A 20382-nucleotide genomic window follows, 5' to 3' on the forward strand; every position below is an offset into this window, starting at 1 on the left:
TCATGGGTTGAATTACGTTCCCACAAGTCCATATGAGGAAGTCCTAACTTCAAGCAGGGCCGCGTTAGGAGATAGGGTCCATAAGGAGGCCATCAAGTTAAAATATATTTTCTAATGTGGGCCCTAATCCAAATAAATGTTGTTCTATATAAAAAGGGGAAATGTGGGTGGGCACTGAGACATGTGTATGGAGAAGACAATGTGAAAAGACCTTGGGGGAAGTCAACCATGGAAGAGTTTAGGAGAGACGCCAGGAATACATCCTTCCCTGACACATCTCAGAAGGAATCAGCCTGGACTCTAAACACTTGGTTTGGAATTCTAGCCTCGAAAACTTTAAAACAATACATTTCTGTGGCTTAAGCTCCCCAGTCTGTGGTACTTTGTAGTGATAGCCACAGCACAATAACAGATTTAGGTTTTGGAAGTAGGGTAATAGGCCAACAATAAATTGGGACTGACTCTGAAACTGGTAATGGCTCTACTAAGTGGTAGAGTTTTGAGGTGCATGGCAAAATAAACCAAGATTGATTTAAGGGACTGCTGGGTGAAATATGTATACTAAACGTACTTCAGGTAAGAGCTTATACAGAAAAGAGCAGAGCTATAGAAAAAGACTTTATCATCTTAGTGAATACATAGAACATGAAAAATATGTTGCTAGAAATGTGAATGTCAAGGATGCTTCTGGTGAGACAGAGGATGGAAATTAGAAGCCTGCTATTGGAGACTTGGTAAATGGCCATCCTTGATATCAAATAGCTGAGAATTTGGCTGAGCTGTGTTCTCGTGTTTGGTGAAGACTAGAAATTTTACATGATAAGTGGGACAGTAAGCTGAGGCAATTTCAACGCACACTGTTCAAGGCATGTCCTGGTTTCTCCTTGCCACTCATAGTAAGTGACAGAGGAGAGACAATAATCAAATAATGTAGTGTGAAACAAAAGCAAAATAGCACATGATGATTTTCAACCTCCTCCAACCTATTTAGATAGACCACTTCAAAAAGGGCCCGAGGATGTGGCTGGAAAAACAGTAGTTAGGAGCTTAGGCATGCGGCACATGGGTCCCATCAACCATCTCAACAGAAGCAAGGAATAGAGATATGGTTGTCCAAGAACGATCTATGGAGGACCCTCCTGTGTGATGACTTGAATCCTCTGAATTACAGAGGAAGGCCAACAAGTGTTTTATTCTGAGATTTTTATATTGGCAGAAACATGTCCAGCTTGGATTGAAAGGGAAACAGATGGAACAAATGAAGGAAGACAGTTGTACTACGGGGATTCTACAAACAAGAGGGCCTGTAGATGTATCTGGCTGGAAACATGCATTATCTTTCAAGAAAGGGGGCAAATGACCCCACAGAAGTTTCAGAGGCTGGCGGGGCTGCCACAGTCACTATGGACCCAGAAACATAATGCCAGGGGATAGAGCCAACTCCCCCTTCATTCCTGAGACTGAAGTCAGTCCATTTTCATTTCTCCTTCCCAGATTTTATGTGTGTCACTCACACTTGCCTTCCTAGTATTCCATCCACAGCCTGACTTAGGTGAGTTTTAACATTGGTTTACGAGGGATCCCATTCGATTTCTAAACCTCCTGGGCTCCAAATGTTCGGACCACCTATGGTGTTCAGAATGTACTCCAGCAACTCTGGACGCCTGGGAGGTCACTACTTACTGTGGACATACCATGGTCAAGAATGTGAAGCTGCCACGCCATGGGACCAGAGGTCGGAGCCTAGAGCCAAAGAGGATTCTTTTCAGTCCTTAAAATCTAATAATAATGCTCCTTACTAGGACCCAAACTTGTTCTGGACCCACAACCCTTGTTTCCTTTTCCAGTTTTTCAATTTTGGAATAGTGATGTCTGTCCTGTGCCTGTCCAGCCATTGTATTTTGGAAGCAGATACACTTGTCTGCTGTCACACATTCTCGGTTAGACGGGAATGTGGCCAAAGCATTAATCACGGCTGGCAATGTGCCCTTATCTGATGTACACAGTATTTTAGTGAGATTTTGCCTTACAATTGATGCCAGAACCAGTGAAGGTTTTGGTGGCATTCACATGTCACCATTCAATGGAAGAATATATTGTGCATAGTACATGACTTTTGGGAGTCCACTGGGTTGAACTGTGGTGTCCTTAAAAATGATACATTGTAAACCTGACCCCCCAGTCCTTGAGAATGTGATCTTATTTGGTGATGGAGGCTTCACCAAAGTAAACCCATGTTCAGGTGAAATACTTAGGGCAGGCCTTACCAATAAGGCTGCAGTCCCCATAAAAACGGGAAACGTGGAGTCACAGACACTGACAGAGGGAAGACCACATGAGTAGATATTGTGAGAACATGGCTATTGTAAGAAAAAGAGAATGGACTTGGGGCACCTGGGTGGCTCAGTGGGTTAAAGCCTCTGTCTTCAGCTCGGGTCATGATCCTGGGGTCCTGGGATTGAGCCCCGTATCTGGCTCTCTGCTCATCAGGGAGCCTGCTCCCCTTCCTCTCTCTCTGCCTGCTTCTCTGGCTACTTGTGATCTCTGTCTGTCAAATAAGTAAATACACTAAAGAAATAGAATGACTTATGAAAGATGCCTTACCTCATAGCCAGGACAGTCACCCACCCTTCAGACAATGAGTTTGGCCACCAGCATCCAGGACTATGAGGCAATAAATGATATGTTATTTAAGTTGACCAGTCCCTAGTGTTTGGTTTAGGAGCCCTACAAAACTAATATAATATCCTGAAATAAGCACGATTTAGAAGCTCTAACAAATCCACTAAGCAAATAAAAAACAGCTGATAAAAAATGACAGCTAATACCCCCACCCCACTCCCCGATTCTAAAGTGGCCCAACCAAGGTGGTGCTTTATTGGCTCGCCTCGGTACACCACTTCACACATTGGGCCAATAGCTGTGGCTCAGAGGATGTAGGTCTTTCAGTGGCCGACTCAGAAGAGTGTGGGGCCTGAGCTGCTCTGACTAGAGTATCCTATCATCCCCATGAGGTGATGCACCTTGTGAAATTTTGAGTTTTTCAAAAATAAAAGTTAATAGCCTGAAAGGAACAGAGTCAGTTAGGGCTGGATGTGTCAGAATAGTAACTTCCGCTTCTAAGGAGCCTGAACAGGTTTCATTTCTTGAACTTTGGGTTTAGGTATTCCTGTACTGGGTTTGGTCCTTTCTTATGTTTTCCAACAAATTGAATAATATGGATAGTGCTTAGAAGAGATGGACTTGGGTATGCTTGTCTTATTAATACTATTGTCCCTGTGTTTTTGCTTCTACTGTGTTAGCAGCCAAGCAGTAGCCAATTCCCTTATATCTTGTCAGTAACCACAGAATTAGTCCATGATTGCTCAACAGACACATTTTTCTTCACTTAACTACTCAAGGGAATAATCAGATGTATTCACTTTCCATTCTGAACCTCAACATCAAACCCCATTTTTCTTTCTCATTCCCGGATTCTGTATCTGTCACTCATACTTGCATTCCCAGTCTTTCATCCACAACCAAATCTAGGTGCAATTTAATATTGTTTTCCTCCCATTTGTTTTCTGAAATTACACGTGTAAAACACCCACAGCTCAGCACACACACACACACACACACACACATCCTCAGGAACTCATATTATTAAAATGACTTTTTATGAGACCAACGTTCATGTGAATGTTGAAAAACATCTGTATGTCATATTGGCAAACATGGGCATTGTGAACCAACAACCAATGAGCATGTTAGAAATTAAGTGACATGGTGATGTTATGCCCAAATAATGGGTCCGTGATTAAAGGAGCGAGACTGATACAAAGCGAAGGTCAAGCAAAACTTTATTATGCGCCAAACATCAAGAATCAAACAGGCTGGCCAGGGCCGCACCTCTTACAGAGAGAGGGCGACCCTTCTCTGTTTCACAGACTAGCTTTTAAGGGCAAGACCATGCAATTGGGCCTGGCCACGCACAGGTGGCCAATGAGACTGTAACACACACAGGAAACTCCACAGTGATGCTAGGTGACCAATTGAATTACAATTTACCCTAGTAGATATTAGAACCTGCCTATTACACCTTGTATTAGGATTGGCGCCAAAAAGGTTCCCAAAGGGCGGGGGCCCATACTCCTTGGTAGCTAGGGAGACAGTATGTATCCCCCTACGGATCGGATGCCTCCACCTGGTTGGACCGTCCTTGTATCTGTGTTTTTGTTACCTGAGGCTGGCTTCCAGGACTTGTTTTTAAGTAGGTCCCCTGGGGGAAGGGGAGCAGGGACAGTATAAGGGTTAAACAATAATAGGTCCTTACAGTGAAACATAATTTTAGTTTCCTAAATGGTGCACAGTTCTTTCTCTGAAAAGGCATATGGCTCTGCAACCAGCCTTATACTTCCAAAAGTTTGTTCCCAATGGATATGGCAATTTCTAGGTACCACTCACGAGGATTTCCTTGCACTAGATTTTGTGGTAGATATCTTTGTGTACTTACGAAGTAAGCACTTTTTTTGAAATCCCTTTGGCTTTATCTCTCTTCTGATGGGCTCACAAATAGTTGGGTTTCCGTAGTTCACCTAGCTTTTAGCGCCTGTTTGGCTCAGAGTAACAACTTTCACAGATTTTTACATTGAATCAAAGGTTCTTTAGAATTTATTTTAAAAGAGCGTGAGAGACTATGGACTCTGAAAAACAATCTGAGGGTTTTGAAGGGGTCGGGGGTGGGAGGTTGGGGGAACCAGGTGGTGGGTGTTAGAGAGGGCAAGGATTGCATGGAGCACTGGGTGTGGTGCAAGAACAATGAATACTGTTATGCTGAAAAGAAATTAAAAATTAAAAAAAAAAGTTCACATGGAACACATAGCAAGCATGATGAAATAGTGGATTTTAGTGCAACTCCTAACAAATTTCAAAGGATTGAAGTCCCCCAGTGTGTTCTCCTTCCACAGATGGATAAGAAGCTGGGGGGAAAAAAACAACAACCAGAAAGCACTTGGATAACCACCAACAATTGTGAAATTCAGCATGTGCTAACAGGAAAACAAAACAAACGAAAAAGGAAAGAAAGAAAGAAAGAAAGAAAGAAAGAAAGAAAGAAAGAAAGAAAGAAAGAAAGAAAGAAAGAAAGAAAGAAAGAAAGACAGGAAAAAGCCCATGCACCAAGAAGAAAACACAAAGGGTATTAAAGTGAGTTTCCATTATCCTACGTCCTCCTACCAATCAAATTACTTGAGATGGAGGAATAAGTCCTCTTAGTTCTCTTAATTGCCAAACAGCCTCCTCTTATTTTGTAGCAAAACGATGGGGACATGTCCCACTGTGACATAGGCATGTTTACACTTCAAGCACTCTGGTTCAAAGCAAGAGCTTCAACAGAAACCCACACTCAGAGAGGCAACCAACAGCAACACCTTCCCCCTCAAACTCCAGGCTGTGCCCCATGTCACAGGAAGGCTTTTATTGCTTCAGCTCTGGTCACCCCACCACCCTTTGGGCCCTGGATCCCGTACTGTCAGTTGCTCATTGGCTGCTGCTAGGGGAGGCTGGGGAGCACAGCCTCTCTCATTGGAGGACCCCATCATCCATGCACAATTGCTGTTCTGGAAGACTTTTGTGTCAAAAGGGAAAGATGATAGGCAACCAAGGCACAGAATCAGATACATGTGAATGAAGTAGAGTGGGCCTATCAGAAGGTCGGGAACTTGAGTAGGGCATGAGTCTAGATAGTTTGAGTTTTCTGCACAGCGGTTGGGTCCACCTTTATGTATTTATTTGAATTCGGGTGATGGGATATGTTAAAGGAGTGTGAATGGGTTAAGTGTGATTGCTATAGCTGCTATTGCACTTTAATTGTTGCTACACCACACGTTTTGGAAAAAAAAAAAAACCTCTGGATGATACTACTGTACACAGGTGGGAGAATGAGAATACGTGAGGTAAATAAAACTATTATGGAAGTAGTTTTGACCACAAAGATCCCTGTAGAGACTGACCTAGGCGAATATCTAATAGAAATGACCACTTAGGAAAGTGATAAAATGCAGTATGGTTAAGAAAAATCATAACAAATTGCACTAAAGACATATATGAAGTTGAGCTGATGATTTGTTTTGTTTTTTAACCTTTCTTTCACAATAAGAATTTTTAAAAATTGGCCGAATGGCACAGATCCAAACACTAGAGTGGATTGCACTTTGGAGAGCTATAGGTCTTTTCCCGCCAAGTGAGGGGGCTTGCCAAAGGGCCCTTGGCTTGCGGTGTGGTCAAGCACTCCTGGGGCAGCTTATTGGCGTCTGGTGTACCTGACAGCAGCATCGGTGGCCTCAGACACGGCAAGCTTGCCAACCTCCCTGGGTGGCAGCAGCAGGTGCTCGGCTATCTGGATCTCTCTGGAGGTGATGGTGGAATGCTTCCTGTAGTGGTATCAGGTGTTCCCCTTGGACACAACGCCTTGTCCAACAGATGCATAAAAAAATCCTGTCTTTAGTTCTATCCTGTTAACTTTTTTCTTCCAGTTGCCATAATCACTATAATTATATTATGCCATCAGTGTATCATTTACCTCTATTTTCCAGTTCATTCTATTATCATTCCTTCTTACATCCCATATCATTTTCTGTCTTCCTAAATTACATTTGTTACCATTTCCTTTCATATGGTGTCAGTTGGTATAAATACTCTGAGTTGCCGTTTTTCTTAAATGGCTTTCCTTCTGAGTTAAAGTCTTAAGGTATCCAGAAGTGAGATGGAGTAAGGTCCATATGGAGGGCATTAGATAGGTATTTAATCTTCTGAAATCCTGAAAGCTGTCAATTAAGTACCTACGTCTTCTTGCATGAAATTCCTACAGAGGCAACGGTGAACAACGTTAACTCACGGCAGATATAGCTAGACAGGGTCCGTATCGCTTTGGGTGGCTTTGATGCTTACCGGGGTGTATTGTCACACACCCCTGGGAGTTTTGGTTAAGGAAAAATCATGTGCATAGTTACTGTGCTGATTGAAATATTTGGACAGGCATAGTGAATATTCTTTCCCTTTTAGGAACTCCGTGTTCTTTCCCACATGGGGCAATCTCAGACTTTGGAGAAAAACAGGGCTTTGGGGATCTCAGCTTCCCCATTCCTTGACAGCATCGCCAATTAGATGGTGGTTCACGAGCAAAACCAGTTGGGAGACCTCTCCATTCCACTATGGGGGCTCTAGCCATAGTGTCAAGCAAGCAAACAAGTAGAGCTTCATTGAAAAGGCAACCCACCGAAGGGGAGAAAATATTAGCAAATCATGTATCTGATAAAGGGTTACTATCCAAAATAGATAATGAATTCCCAAAACTCAAAAGCGGACAAAAAGAGAAATCAAACAACTTGACTGAAGACCGGGCAAAAGATCTGAATAGACATTTTCCCGCAGAAGACCTACAGATGCCCAACAGGTACATGAAAAGCTCTTCCGGATCACTAAGCAGGGAAAGACAAATCAACACCACAAGGAGGTAAGACTTCACACCTGGCTATAATGAATGGCTGTAATGAAAAAGACAAGGGATAATAAATGCTTGCGAGGATGGAGAGAAAAAGGAAGTCTCATGCGCTGTTGCTAATGTAATGTATGGAACGTAAATTGGTACAACCACTTTGGAAAACACCATGGATGGTTCCTCAAAAACTTGGAAGTACCCCATGACGCAACAATTCCACTTTGGGGTATTTATCTGCAGAAAGCGGGTACGATGAATGGGCACTACCATGTTCTTTGCAGCATTATTTACTATAGCCAAGAAATGGAAACATCCTAAGTATCCATTTCTGTCGGCAGGATATGGCCTGGTTTTACATGCTTTGAAGCCAGACCGACCTGGGTGCAAATCCCAGCTTTATTATTTACCAGTTGTGTGCCATCAGGGAAGTTCCCTGAGCCTGTGTTTCCTCATCTGTAAAAAGGGAATGATAGCAGTACCCACCTCATAGGGTTGTTGTGAGCATTAAATGAGATGATGGAAGTAAAATGCTTAGCACAAGAGACACAATGAGCATAATGAGCACTCAGTAAATTTGGGGCTGCATCACTTCTTCCCACATGGCCCAGGACGTCAGCCCATTCGCCCAGCCCTGGCCTTCCTCTCCACAGTCTGCTTGATTTTCTTCAACCATGTACCTGTGAAGTGGTTATATAGCAAGGGCTCTGTTGGCTGCTAAGCACCCTCACACACTCCTTTCTTCAGTGAGGTTTTAGCCTTGGCACAAAAGCTGTACGTCGCTTGCTTTTACACTCCTCGCCACACATGTTTTACTGACAACTGTGGTGGGTTGAGATCTCTCACATGTCTTTCAAGCACCGTCCAAGGCTATCCTGCCAACTCCGGCAGGCCCGTAAGCCGTTGCAACCTCACGCTCTCTAGCACATGTTTTACTGGAGAGCCCACTCTGCTACTCTTCTCCTTTCTAAGGCAGCAGTGTGTTGCAGCAAAACTAAAACATTCTGAAAGAGTTAATCAGTGTTTTCGTCAGCTCTGCTGTGTATGACGAATGATTCCCTGGCACTGCCCCTCCACCTCCACCCACCAAACATCACTGGAACCCAAGTGCTGCTCTGACCACTGGGTTGTGAGCAGTCCGGGAACTCCACTCAATGTGCGTCTCTCTGAGTCCAGGAAGGAAACCAACATCCCCTGTGGTTTTGTAGGAAAAAGGGTTTGAACAGAACTTTGGAGGTGAAGGGTGGGCTGTGGGTTAAAATAATGTAATACCTCCCCAAGTGTGCCTCTGCCAGCACACAAGCTGGGTTTAAGTGGTACACAATTTTTTTGTTTTTTTTTACAGTTACGCAGTTTAGTTAGTGTGAATTTAAAATATACAAATACCATGTCACCTGTGACGTCGCAGATTTATGGCTTAGGAAAATGTTTTTAAAATCTTGAAAAATAAGTTCCTTAAAACAGCTGTATTCAATAAACAATTGGGTAGGTGATATGCACATATAGCAAAAAAGCACGGAACTGTTAGAGGAAGGACTTTACAAGCCATCAAAGTTGGTATAAGCTTAAGAGTCAGACAAACCTCATTCCAACATGATCTACCACTTACTCTCTGTGGGACTTTAGGAAAGAAACCTAATCCCTCTGAGCCTTAGGGGGAAATGGAGGAGAATAATAGTACCAGCTTCACTGGACTGTTGTCAAGCTTAAGCGAGGAGCTTTACAGTGTAGTGGTGTGAGGGCCCAAAACCTAGAGCCAGGTGGTCTAGTTTCCAATCCCAGCTCTACTGCTTACTAGCTCACTGACACTGAGCAACTTACTTCATCTTTCTGTGCCTTAGTCTCCCCCATCTGGAACATGGGACTGTTAGTAGGGTTAACTGAGTTACACGTTTGAAGTGTTTAGAAACAGTTCTAGTATATACTTAGCATTATGTGCTTCTTAGACGAAAAATACATGTATATAATGCTCCTGACACCTGACACCCAGTAAGTCCTCATGAAATGTTACCCATCGGTGGCACGTTGTATTCCCAATGCCTGGAACGAACAACTCTAAGTCAGAGTTTGATTAAGAAGCAGCAATGAATTGCCCGAGACCCATGGAGAATTGACAGAACTGAGCACCTCTCTGCCGTGAAAACACAGGCCCCATGGAGGCTGGGCCTCCTGCCAGGAGTGGGGTTGGAGAGAGGGGTCACGCTAGCTTCCTTTATCCTGTTAAAATAGGTGTGGGTCAGTGCAATTAAGAGAAAAGTTCATTAAGTTTCAGAGAAATTAAGCAAGCAGCCTGATGCCACGCATCCTATAAAGGACAGAGCTCAGCAGAATGCTTTCTTGATGGAGAACTTACAACCCAAGTGGACGAATAGAGAACTGGTCCACTGGGGTTATGGAAATTCTTGCGGTGGAGGTATGGTGATGATGATGGTACTATAACAGCCATACCATTAACTGAGATCCAGCCACTATTACTGAGTTCCTCTAGACATTGTCATATCTCTCTCAATCCTAAAAATAAAACACACACACACACAACTACTGTGATCCATAACACTCTCTACCTACTCACAGACCAGTATCCCCTTTCCTTGAAAGAGTACCCTATTTCTATCTCCATTCCTCATCTACAACTCACTCCTCAACCCACCGCAGTCTGGCTTTTCTTTCCCAACCCATCACTGCCTCTTCCGGGACTCTAGAACCTCTGCTCTCATCCATCTTCACATATTTATTCAGCAAATACTGAGTCCCTACCGGTGCCATACATGGTTCTCACTCCTGATATACGGCAGCAAATGAGACAAGGTCTCTCTTCTCAGGAAGTTCCCATTCCTGGCGTGATTCAAAGATAATAAGTAAGGAAAAAAGGGAACAGGCTGTAAACAATATAATTCCATGGGGAATGAAATAAGTAAATATAATATGTATGTATATTACATTAATATGTAGATATCAATTATAATTTTTCTATTATAATAATATGTTTATTATAGATGTATATTTATACATATATATATATATATTTATATACATGATGAGGGAGAGAGCAATATTTCAGACTAGGTGGTTAGGAACACCTCAATGCAAACCTAACAAGCAAGGGAAAATAAAACCCCAAAATGACTGTATTAACCAGTTCTAATAAGAATTGAGCATGAAGGGCCACTTGGGTGGCTCAGTGGGTTAAAGCCTCTACCTTTGGCTCAGGTCATGATTCCAGGGTCCTGGGATCGAGCCCCACAACGGGCTCTCTGCTCAGCAGAAAGCCTGCTTCCGCCCACGTTCCCCGGCCTGCCTTTCTGCCTACTTGTGTTCTCTGTCTGTCAAATAAATAAATAAATAAATCTTAAAAAAAAAAAAAGAATTGAACATGAAGATCGGCTAAACAGTTTGTAAAGTAATTTTTGTGTGAATTTTAAAATATGACAAGAATGTAACATGCGAAAAAAATCCAAAAGCAAACAACTTTTGATATCAAGTGGAGCCTAATTCCAATACAGGACATTTGGGCATAAATGAAAATTCTAGAGCATGCATGTAATGAGAGGGAGAAGGGAAGGAACATCCTTGTAGGCTGACCTTGAGTTAACATCAGTAGACTGCCAATAAAAAGGGGTACTTCAGTCGAGCATACTCTTATTCATAAACTCGAGGGGTTTTGGAAAAGCAAAAATTGGATCTGCTGACTGAGTGCTCTCCAAAGCACTTTAGTCCATGATGGAGAATATCACTAACAGCGGGGCACATGATGGTCATACCCTCAGAATAGATCCTGTTATCAGGGTGGAACCTATTTGAGCACCTTCTAAAGGTAGGTAGAGCAGAAAGCTCCAGGCAGCACACACATTGACATTTTTAATCTTAGTCAGGGCATCTTGGAGCCCTTCTTGTGAGAAGATGCAAAATCACTCAATCAGGGACTGTGACAACAACTCCTTTTTAAGAGAGAGGAATGAGTTGGAGAATGAAGTAGGGTGATTAGCGCAAGGCTTGCATTTCCACGAGGTTAAGAAATAGATGTGAATGCTGATGAAACTGGGAGTCATGAGAGAGCTCAGATGAACTTGCAGCTTTCAGATCACTTCTGATTGGGGAAGGTAGGCCTAAACGACATCAGCAAACAAACCACACGATACGTATCTTCAGGCTACAGACTTTTTTGAAGTGCCTCCAGTGAAGGGGTTCCCTTCCACAAATTTAAGGGAATTTTAATATTGAAAAACAAATCTCTAATTTACTTAAATAAACCAAGAGAAAATAGTGTTCTCACTGGCTGCTGAAGCTACTTGGAAAGGGCATCTTTGATATCTAATAAGTTACCTGAAATGGCTTAGAAAGCCAAAACTTATTCTGAGCACATGGATCTCAAACAAAATCTTAATACCATCTTTGCTGATGAAATGCTACTATCATTCATATTAGAGCCAGAAAGTGACCAGAAAGCTTCTTATCAACATTACAGTCAAAAAGTGTTTGCGATTATGTGGAAATTAAATTATAAAAAGGTTTAAACACTACAAAAAGAGCCTATATAGGTTTAGTTGATCTGATTGCAAGGCAAAAGAGTAAATATCGAGAACAGCTTTGTCTTGGAAAACATTACACACTTAAAAATAAACAGGAACCTCCTCCCCCCAAAAAATAGATAAATAAAATGAACAGGAACCTTCACAGACTCTAAGCAAGTGCAAACTGAAGTCAAGCATGGCTTTTTTTTTTTCTTAAACTCACAGACACATTTGTAGTGTCTATTCCAGACATACAGTTGATACCAAGACTTTGATTGAGTGAATGAATGAGCCATATTTTCAATCTCTAAGTAGTAAGAATGGTGGGGGTGGGGGGAACGAGACTAAGAAGATGACCTAATTTAAATGAGAGGTGGTAAGAAGTAACCTAATACAGTTTCCTTAAGCACCAGGAAAATTATTTCAATTGTATGGCTTTTCTCCCCATTTTCTTACGGGCCTTGGTGGAGAGTGCGGATCTCCTGCTTTCAAGCACTGATCTTGCACTTACAAGGTTTGTGACTCCGTGCCCTCTGGACCTGAGTTTCTTCTGTGATAAACTAGGTATAATAGCATTGTTGTAAACGCCGGATAAAATAGTACCTGTAAAAGTCCTCTGTAAACGAAAAACTAGTGTATAGGGCTAGGGTGATAGTATCACAGATATGACAGTATACTGCTTTCTCTGCCATTGAAATAAAAGACCTGATAAGCAAAACAAAACAAAACAAAACAAAAGAAAACAAATAAAAAATAAACAAAGGGGAACTGCCAAAGCTCTTATGTCAGTAATATCTGGCAATATTCACTGCACAAAACATTGAGACAGAAGTTTTCATAAATTTATTGCAGAATGCATTTAAAAACTGGAATAAGAACCCATGATATCATGTTAACAGCATAAATTTCAAATGCACATGAAAAATATTGTTCTCTATAAAGGCATCGAGGAGATTGACCTTGCCTCAGATATTTAAATCTCTTTAATAACCCACCTAAGAGAGGTCAGATGGATTCTTATATCAGCTTCTGCACTTTATCTGTTGCCATATCACCCATAAGGAACCTCTGGAAAATTCCCCACATGCTCATGAGAGAATGAGAAAGAAAAGGGTAACATCGCTATAACAAAAATAACACCCCCCCCCCCGCCCCACTGAGGCCGCCCTGCAGAAATAACTAACAGAAATGAGTGTTTGGGAAACCCAAGAAATGCCGCATGGTTAAGGAGAGCCCACAGCTGTCCAAGGAATAAAGTGCACTCCAATACAGATTAAAGTAGTGCTGATCCTGTTTTGGTCAAAGTAAAAATGCTGTAAATATCCACAGAATGCCGCATCAAGAACAAAAACTATAGAGTTTGTCCCACTTTTTAAAGCTACAGGTCTGTCCCGCCAAGTAAGGTGGCTCTGAAAAGAGCCTTTGATTTGCGAGGTGCTCAGGCGGTCCGGAGGCAGCTCACTGGCAGAAGGTGTACCTGAGGATGGCTTTGGTGGCCTCGGACGCGGCGTGCTTGCCAATCTCCCCGGGCAGCAGCAGGCGCACGGCTGTCTGGATCTCCCTGGAGGTGATGGTGGAGCGCTGGGTGGAGCGGGCCAGGCGAGAGGCCTCGTCGGCGATGCGCTCGAAGATGTCCTTGACGAACGAATCCAAGACGCTCACGGCCTTCTTCGAGAGGCTCAGGCCCTCGTGAACCTGCTTCAGAACCCTGGGGAAGTAGGTGGCGAAACTGTTGTGGGAGCAGCAGTGGCGGCGGCGGCGGCGGCGGCGGCGGCGGCGACATTGGCCCCTCGGCGAATTCTGCTTCGGGCCCTTCGGGTCAGCTTCTGTGGGCTCCTCCCCTGTGCCCAGGCTTTCCTCCCGAGCGTTCTCACAGCCAGGCTCCGCCATGTGGGGCTCGCCTTTCCCACGCTCCAGAAGGAAGGACAATGGTGGCTGCGGGGGAAGGGGGGGGTGCGCTGGCCCGTCTATAGTCGCTGCGCTTCCTGACGTCACGGGCAACCTCCATACCTGATTGGACCAAATGCAAGGCAGGAAAGCGGGGCTCTATGCCAGGCCGTGTCACCTGTTATTGCATACCCTTGAACGTGACATCACATCGGACAGTCAGAGAGGGAAATCCAGTGCCCTCTAATCTCCTTGGGACCTCGGTCAGAAAATGTTTCAAACATTCCACTTCGTTGTGCATTTTGTCTGCTGGTTTTCAACGTCAAGACAGTAACAGATCTTAGAAAACTCATGTTTTTATTGGAATACTTTATATTCCACGTCATTACCTTATTTCCGATAAGCAGTAAGTGGCATTGGATCAGGATGTGCTAGAAACCAGGATGCTCTGGAGACCCAGAGTCAACGTGTCCACCTGTACTCTGGAAAACGTTCCCTGGGTACTTGAAAACAATGTGTATTCTACTGCTTTCGGATGGAATATTCGGAACATATCTGCTAAACCCATCTGGTCCAGTGGGTCATTCAAAGCCATTGGCTCCTCCTTGATTTTCTGTTTAGACCACCTGTCCATTGATGTAACTCAGGCCTTAAGGTCCCCTACTACTATTGTGCTATTATCGATTAGTTCCTTTGTGCTTGTTATTCACTGTTTTTATGTATTTGGGTGCTCCCACGTTGGGTGCATAAATATTTATAATTCTTATAGCTTCTTCTTGGAGTATCCTCTTTATTACTATATAGTGTCCTTCTTTGTCTCTTGTTAGAGTCCTTTTTTTAAAAAATTGTGTCATGTTAGTCACCATACAGCACACCATTGGATTTTGATGTAGCGTTCCTGATTCATTATTGCAATGTAACAACCAGTGCTCGTCACAACACGTGGCCTCCTTAATACCCATCACTGGGTACCCCCATCCCCATACCCTCCTCCCCTCCAAAGCCCTCAGACTGTTTCCCGGAGTCCACAGTCTCTCATGGTTCGTGGCCCCCTCTGAATCCCCCCACCTTCAGTTTTCCCTTCCTTCCTCTAATGTCCTCCGTGCTATTCCTTATGTTCCACATATGACTGAAACCGTTAAGGTCCAATTTGTCCGATACAACTATTGCTACTCTGGCTTTAGTTTGACATCCACGCGCATGATAGGTGTTGCTCCATCCTCTCACTTTCTTCCCAACCGTTGGTGTCTTTAGGCCTAAAACGAGTCTCTTGTAGGCAGCATATAGATGGGTCTTTTTTTTTTTTTTGATCCATTCTGTCACCCTATGTCTTTTGATTGGAGCATTCAGTCCATTCCCATTCAAAGTAATTATCGATAGATATGTATTTATCACCATTTTATTAACTGTTCCGTGGTTGCTTCTGAAGATTTTCTCCGATCTTTTCTTGTCTTTCTCTCTTTCATGTTTTGCTGATTTTCTTTAATGACATATTTGGGTCCCGTTCTCTTTATTCTTTGCCTATTTATTAGTGGTTTTTGATTTGTGGGTGCCATTAAGTCTGTGTATAACCTCTTCTGCACAAAGCAGTCTATATTAAGTTGATGGTCACTTAAGATTGAACCCATTCTTGGCTCCTCTCCTCCTCATGTTTTTGGTACATGTTGTTACATTTTAGTGTTTATTTATTTTTATTTTCATTTTTCGTAGTGAGGGAGAGAGTGGGGAGGGGAAGAGGGAGGAGGAGCGAGAGAGTCTGAAGTGGGGTCCACGCTGGCCGTGGAGCCCAATGTGGGGCTGCATCCCACAACGCCAAATCATGACCTGAGCCGAAATCAAGAGTCAGACACTCTACCGACTGAGCCACCCAGGCGCCCCCACGTTGTTACATTTTAAATCCTTGTATTCTGTGAATTCTTTGACTGGCTTTTTACCAGAATAGTCAATTTTTAGTGCTCTTGTGGGTTTTTTTTCCCTACCTTGATACTGTCACTTTGGGTCTCTCGACTTTCCACACAGAGTCCCCTTTACTACTTCCTGCAGGGCCGGTTTAGTGGTCACAAACTCCTTTAGTTTTCGTTGGTCTGGGAAACTCTCTATCTCTCCTTCAATTCTGAATGGCAGCCTTGCTGGAGAGAGTCTTCCTGGCAGCAGATTCTTGCCTTTCAGCTCTCTGCATGTATCATGCCACTGCCCTCCGGCTTGCAAAGTTTCTCTTGGAAAGTCTCCCGCTAGCCTTACGGGCTTTGGCATTCCCTTGTAAATCACTGTCTTCTTTTGTCTTTCTGCTTTTCAAATTTTCCTTTTTGCCCTATTTCGCTGATTTAATTCGAGTATGCCTTGGCGTGGTCTGTTGATTTTTGTGGCAGTTCTCTGTGCCACCTGGATCTGGATGTTTGTTTCCGTCCCCAGTTTAGGGAAGTTTTCAGCTATTATTTCTCCAAATAAGCTTTCTGCCTCCTTTTCTCTCTTCTTCTTCTTCTTCTGGGACTCCTAAAATGTGAATGTTATTACATCTGATGGACTCACTGGGTTCCCTAAGTCTATTCTCGTTTTGGGTAATTCTTTTTTTTTATCTCCATTGTTTGGCTTGATTCCTTTCCATTACTCTGTCTTCTAGGTCACCAATTCATTCCTCTGCTTCTTCCATCCTGCTGTTCATTCCGTGAAACGTGTTTCTCATTTTGTTTACGGAGTCCTTTATCTCCGTTATGTTACCCCTTATCTCTGTGTTAAGGGTCTCACTCGTGTCTTCCACTCTTTTCTGAAGTTCAGTGAGTATCGTCACCGATCATTGCTTTAAATTCTCTAGCAGAGATGTTACTTGCATCTCTTTTGCTTAGATCTCTGGCCGTGGCCTGGTCCCGTTCTTTTGTGTGGGATAAAGTTCTCTGTCTCCTCATTTTGTCTGATTCTCTGTGTCTGTTCCTGCATGTTACGGAAGCCAGCTACGTCTTCTGCTCTTGAAAGTCGTGACTTTGTGAAGAGGTAGTCCCAGAGTGCCCTGCAGTGCTGTGTCCCCTGTTGATCAGGACTTGTCACTTCAGGAGAGTATCCTATGTGTGTCGCTTGTGCCCTGCTCTTGTGTCTGAGTCGGTTTCCTTTCAAGGCAGTCATGTGCACTGACTCTCTGTCTGTTGTGGGTTGTGCTTGTTCTCTGTGGTGTTACCAGGACCCAGGGAGGCCAGCTCTGGGGACGGGGTGGGAGGGGCGTGCCCACCAGGGAACTTGGGAGCAAAATTTGCGTGGGGCCACTGGTCCTCTGCCGGATTCCCCCAAGTGCTGTGGTGGCTGGGCCTGTGTGTGGGGTTGGCCAGGGGCATGAAGCTGGATGTGGCTAGAGGCAGTGGCTGGGTACAGCTGGGCCCCACCCACAACAGTGGCTGTGGGTGCACGGCTGGGAGAGGCACCGCTGCTGGGCACGGTTCAGTGGCTGGGCAGGGAGGCAGCTGCACACCCGGTGGCTGGGTGGGGCATGCACAGCTATAAGAAATTCTGCCTTGAAACCCCCACCCCCAGGGCTGAGGCCAACAGGCTTGGAGTGGACAAGTCCTCAGGAGAACTGGGGGGCATGGCACACTGCTAGCGGGTTAGGTAGCAAGTGTCTGTGCAGTGCACAGACGGCCTTATGTTTATGCTGCGGGGCACAGGAGGAAAATGGCACCTGCAGCTCCTTCCTGCTCAGAGAAGTCCCCCACCACGCTCCAAAATCAGTATGAACAGTTCTGTCTCCCGTTTGCCCCGGGCATCTTGTAAACTGCCATTTTAATGTTGCTTCTCCACACGGGCTGCTCTCTCTTTAAGGGTGGCGACCCAGCTGTCACTCTCCCTCCTGGCTTGCTCAGCTTGCTGAGACAGCTGACTTTCAGAGCTCCAGGCTCCGACTCCCACTGGTTATACTAACTCATGGTATTCAGACCCTCTAGTTCCCACAGCCGAACGGTAAGGGTATTAGTCTCCTCTGTGTGAGTTCCCTGGTGCGAGCGCCCATTTCTCTGCCCTCCCTACATGTTCCTGCAGGCAGCCTCTCTCCACATTTCTGACCTTGCTAAGCTTTCAGATGCAGCTTCCTCCCTATATTTAGCTGTGGGGTTCGTTCTTCCAGTCGTTGGGTTGCTCTCTGGTTTATTGACTTGTTGTGGATGATAACTAATTATAAACGTGGGACAGGGTGAGCTCAGTCTCCTCCTACTCTGCCATCTTCCCAAGCTCCTCTGGATTCCCATTCTTAAAACGACTTTTTAAGTAAAACGATATGTATGAGACCAATGTGCATGAATAACTTTGAAAAACCTCTGTAAGTCATGTGGACAGAAAGGGCATTTTGAACCGGCAGCAATTAGCATGACGGAAATTAAGAGACTGTGAAACAGAATGTAATTTTTCTAAATGGTCCACAGGCCTTTCTCTGAAAAAGCATAGGGCTCTGAAAAGAGCCTGTGGCTCCAAATATTTAGTTCCCCATGTAAATGGCAATTTCTAGGGACCACCCACAGGGATTTACTGGCCCTTCATTTTATGGTAGCTTTCCTTGAGTATTTATGCAGCAGGCCCTCCATCCCTTTTCATATCCCTTTGGATTTATCTCTCTTCTGATGGACTCAAGAAAAGGTTGGAGTGCTGTCCATTAGCTAGCGTTTGTCTCACCCTTTGGCTCAGAGTGACACCTTTCACAGGCTTCTACATTCAAGTCACAGGTTATTTCGAATTTATTTTAAATGTCCACATGGGATACATAGCAAACATGATGAAATAGTGGGCTTTAGTGCAACTCATAACAAACTTCAAAGCACCGAACCCCCCCACCCCCCCACCCCCACCCCCCAGTGTGTTCTCTCTTCACAGATATATAGGAAGCTAGAACTCAGTTAAAGGCAAAGCACTCGGATAGTCACCAACTACCTTGAAATTCAGGATGTACCTATAGGAAAAGGAAACAAGAAAGGAAGGAAGAAAGAAGAAGGCAGGCAGGCAGGCAGGAAGAAAAGGAAAGGAAAAAGAAAAAGAAAAAAGCAAACCCAAGCCTAGCCCACGTACCAAGAAGAAAAGCACAATGGGTATTAAAGGGCATTACCATTATCTTAAGTCCCCCTACCCATCCAATCACCTGACGTAGAGGAAGGAGTCCTCTTAGTGCTCTTAATCGCCAAACAGCCGCCTCTTATTTTGATGCAAAGCAATAGGGACATGTCCCATTGTGACATGGGCATGTTTGCCCTTCAACCACCCCAGTTCAAAGCAAGAGCTTCAGCTGAAGTCCACAGGCAGACAGACACCACCACCACCTTCCCCCTCAATCTCTAGGCGGTGCCCCGTGTCACAGGAAGGCTGTTATTGGTTCAGCTATGGTCACCCCACCACCCTTTGGGCCAATGGTCGTGGATCCTGTGCCACCAGATGCTTCTTGGCTGCTTCTAGCAGAGGCTGGTAGCACAGCGGCTCTCATTGGAGAACCCCGTCATCCATGCTTAATTGCAGTTCAGGAAGACTTTTGTGTCAAAAGGGAAAGATGACAGAAGCAGGTTAAATTCAAAAGAAGTAAAGTAGGCCTATCAGAAGGTCGGGAGCTTGAGTAGGGCATGAGTCTAGATTCAGTTTTCTGCACAGTGTTTGGGTCCTCTTTTATGTAATTAACTGAATTAGGTTGAGGGGCTACGTTGAGCGAGTGTGAATGGGGTAAGTGTGAGTTCTGTATCTGCTACAGCCCTTCACTTGTTGCTATATCAAAAAATCTCGAGAGGACACTACTCTAGGCAAGGAGGAGAAGGAGAAGACCAAAGACCAGTAAAATTACTGTGGACCCAGCTGTGACAGTAAAGAGTCCTGAAGGGGCTGACCTGAAGGAACGGGCAGTTCAGGAAAGTGACGAAATGTGATAGGGCCAAGGAAAATCATAACAGAGGGCACCACACACATACATTAAAGTGGACTTGCTCACGGTTAAAAGGGCTTTAAGAATGGGCAGAATGGCCCAGGCCGAAACGCCAGACTAGGTGGCACTCTGGAGAGTTACAGGTCTTTCTGGGCCAAGTGAGGTGGCTCTGAAAAGAGCCTTTGGTTTGCGAGGTGGTCAGGCGGTCCAGGGGCAGCTCATTCGCGTCTGTTGAACCTGATGACAGCCTTGGTGGCCTCGGACACGGCGTGCTTGCCAATCTCCCCGGGCAGCAGCAGGCGCACGGCTGTCTGGATCTCCCCGGAGGTGATGGTGGAGCGCTTGGTGGAGCGGGCCAGGCGAGACGCCTCGTCGACGATGCGCTCGAACATGTCCTTGACAAACGAATCCATGACGCTCACGGCCTGCTGCGAGAGGCTCAGGCCCTCGTGAACTTGCTTCAGAACCCTGGGGAAGTAGGTGGCAAAGCTGTCGGGGCAGCGGCCACCACGGCGGCCACGGCGGCGCCTGCGGCGCCTTGGCTGCTCCTGCTTTGGACTCTTCGGGTCCGCTGCCATTGGCTCCTCGGTGCCCAGGCTCTCCTCAGAAGAGGTCTCACAGCCAGGTTCAGTCAT

The 20382-nt window shown here is 44.8% G+C and overlaps 1 protein-coding gene and 1 pseudogene across 2 annotated transcripts; both read right to left on the reverse strand.

Moving 5' to 3' along the window:
- Positions 1-13429: 13429 nt before the first annotated feature.
- Positions 13430-13878, reverse strand: LOC309857852 (histone H2B pseudogene; annotated as a pseudogene). Its single transcript has one exon. The product of its transcript is annotated as a histone H2B pseudogene (transcript).
- A 6087-nt stretch (positions 13879-19965) lies between these two features.
- LOC309857853 (histone H2B type W-T-like) lies at positions 19966-20382 on the reverse strand (the record flags this gene model as incomplete). Its single annotated transcript, XM_082750596.1, has 1 exon — positions 19966-20382. The coding sequence occupies one exon, from the start codon at positions 20380-20382 to the stop codon at positions 19966-19968; it is 417 nt and encodes a 138-aa protein (XP_082606722.1).

The sequence above is a fragment of the Mustela nivalis genome, assembly GCF_964662115.1.
Source record: "Mustela nivalis genome assembly, contig: HAP1_SCAFFOLD_1457, whole genome shotgun sequence".
NCBI lineage: Eukaryota > Metazoa > Chordata > Mammalia > Carnivora > Mustelidae > Mustela > Mustela nivalis.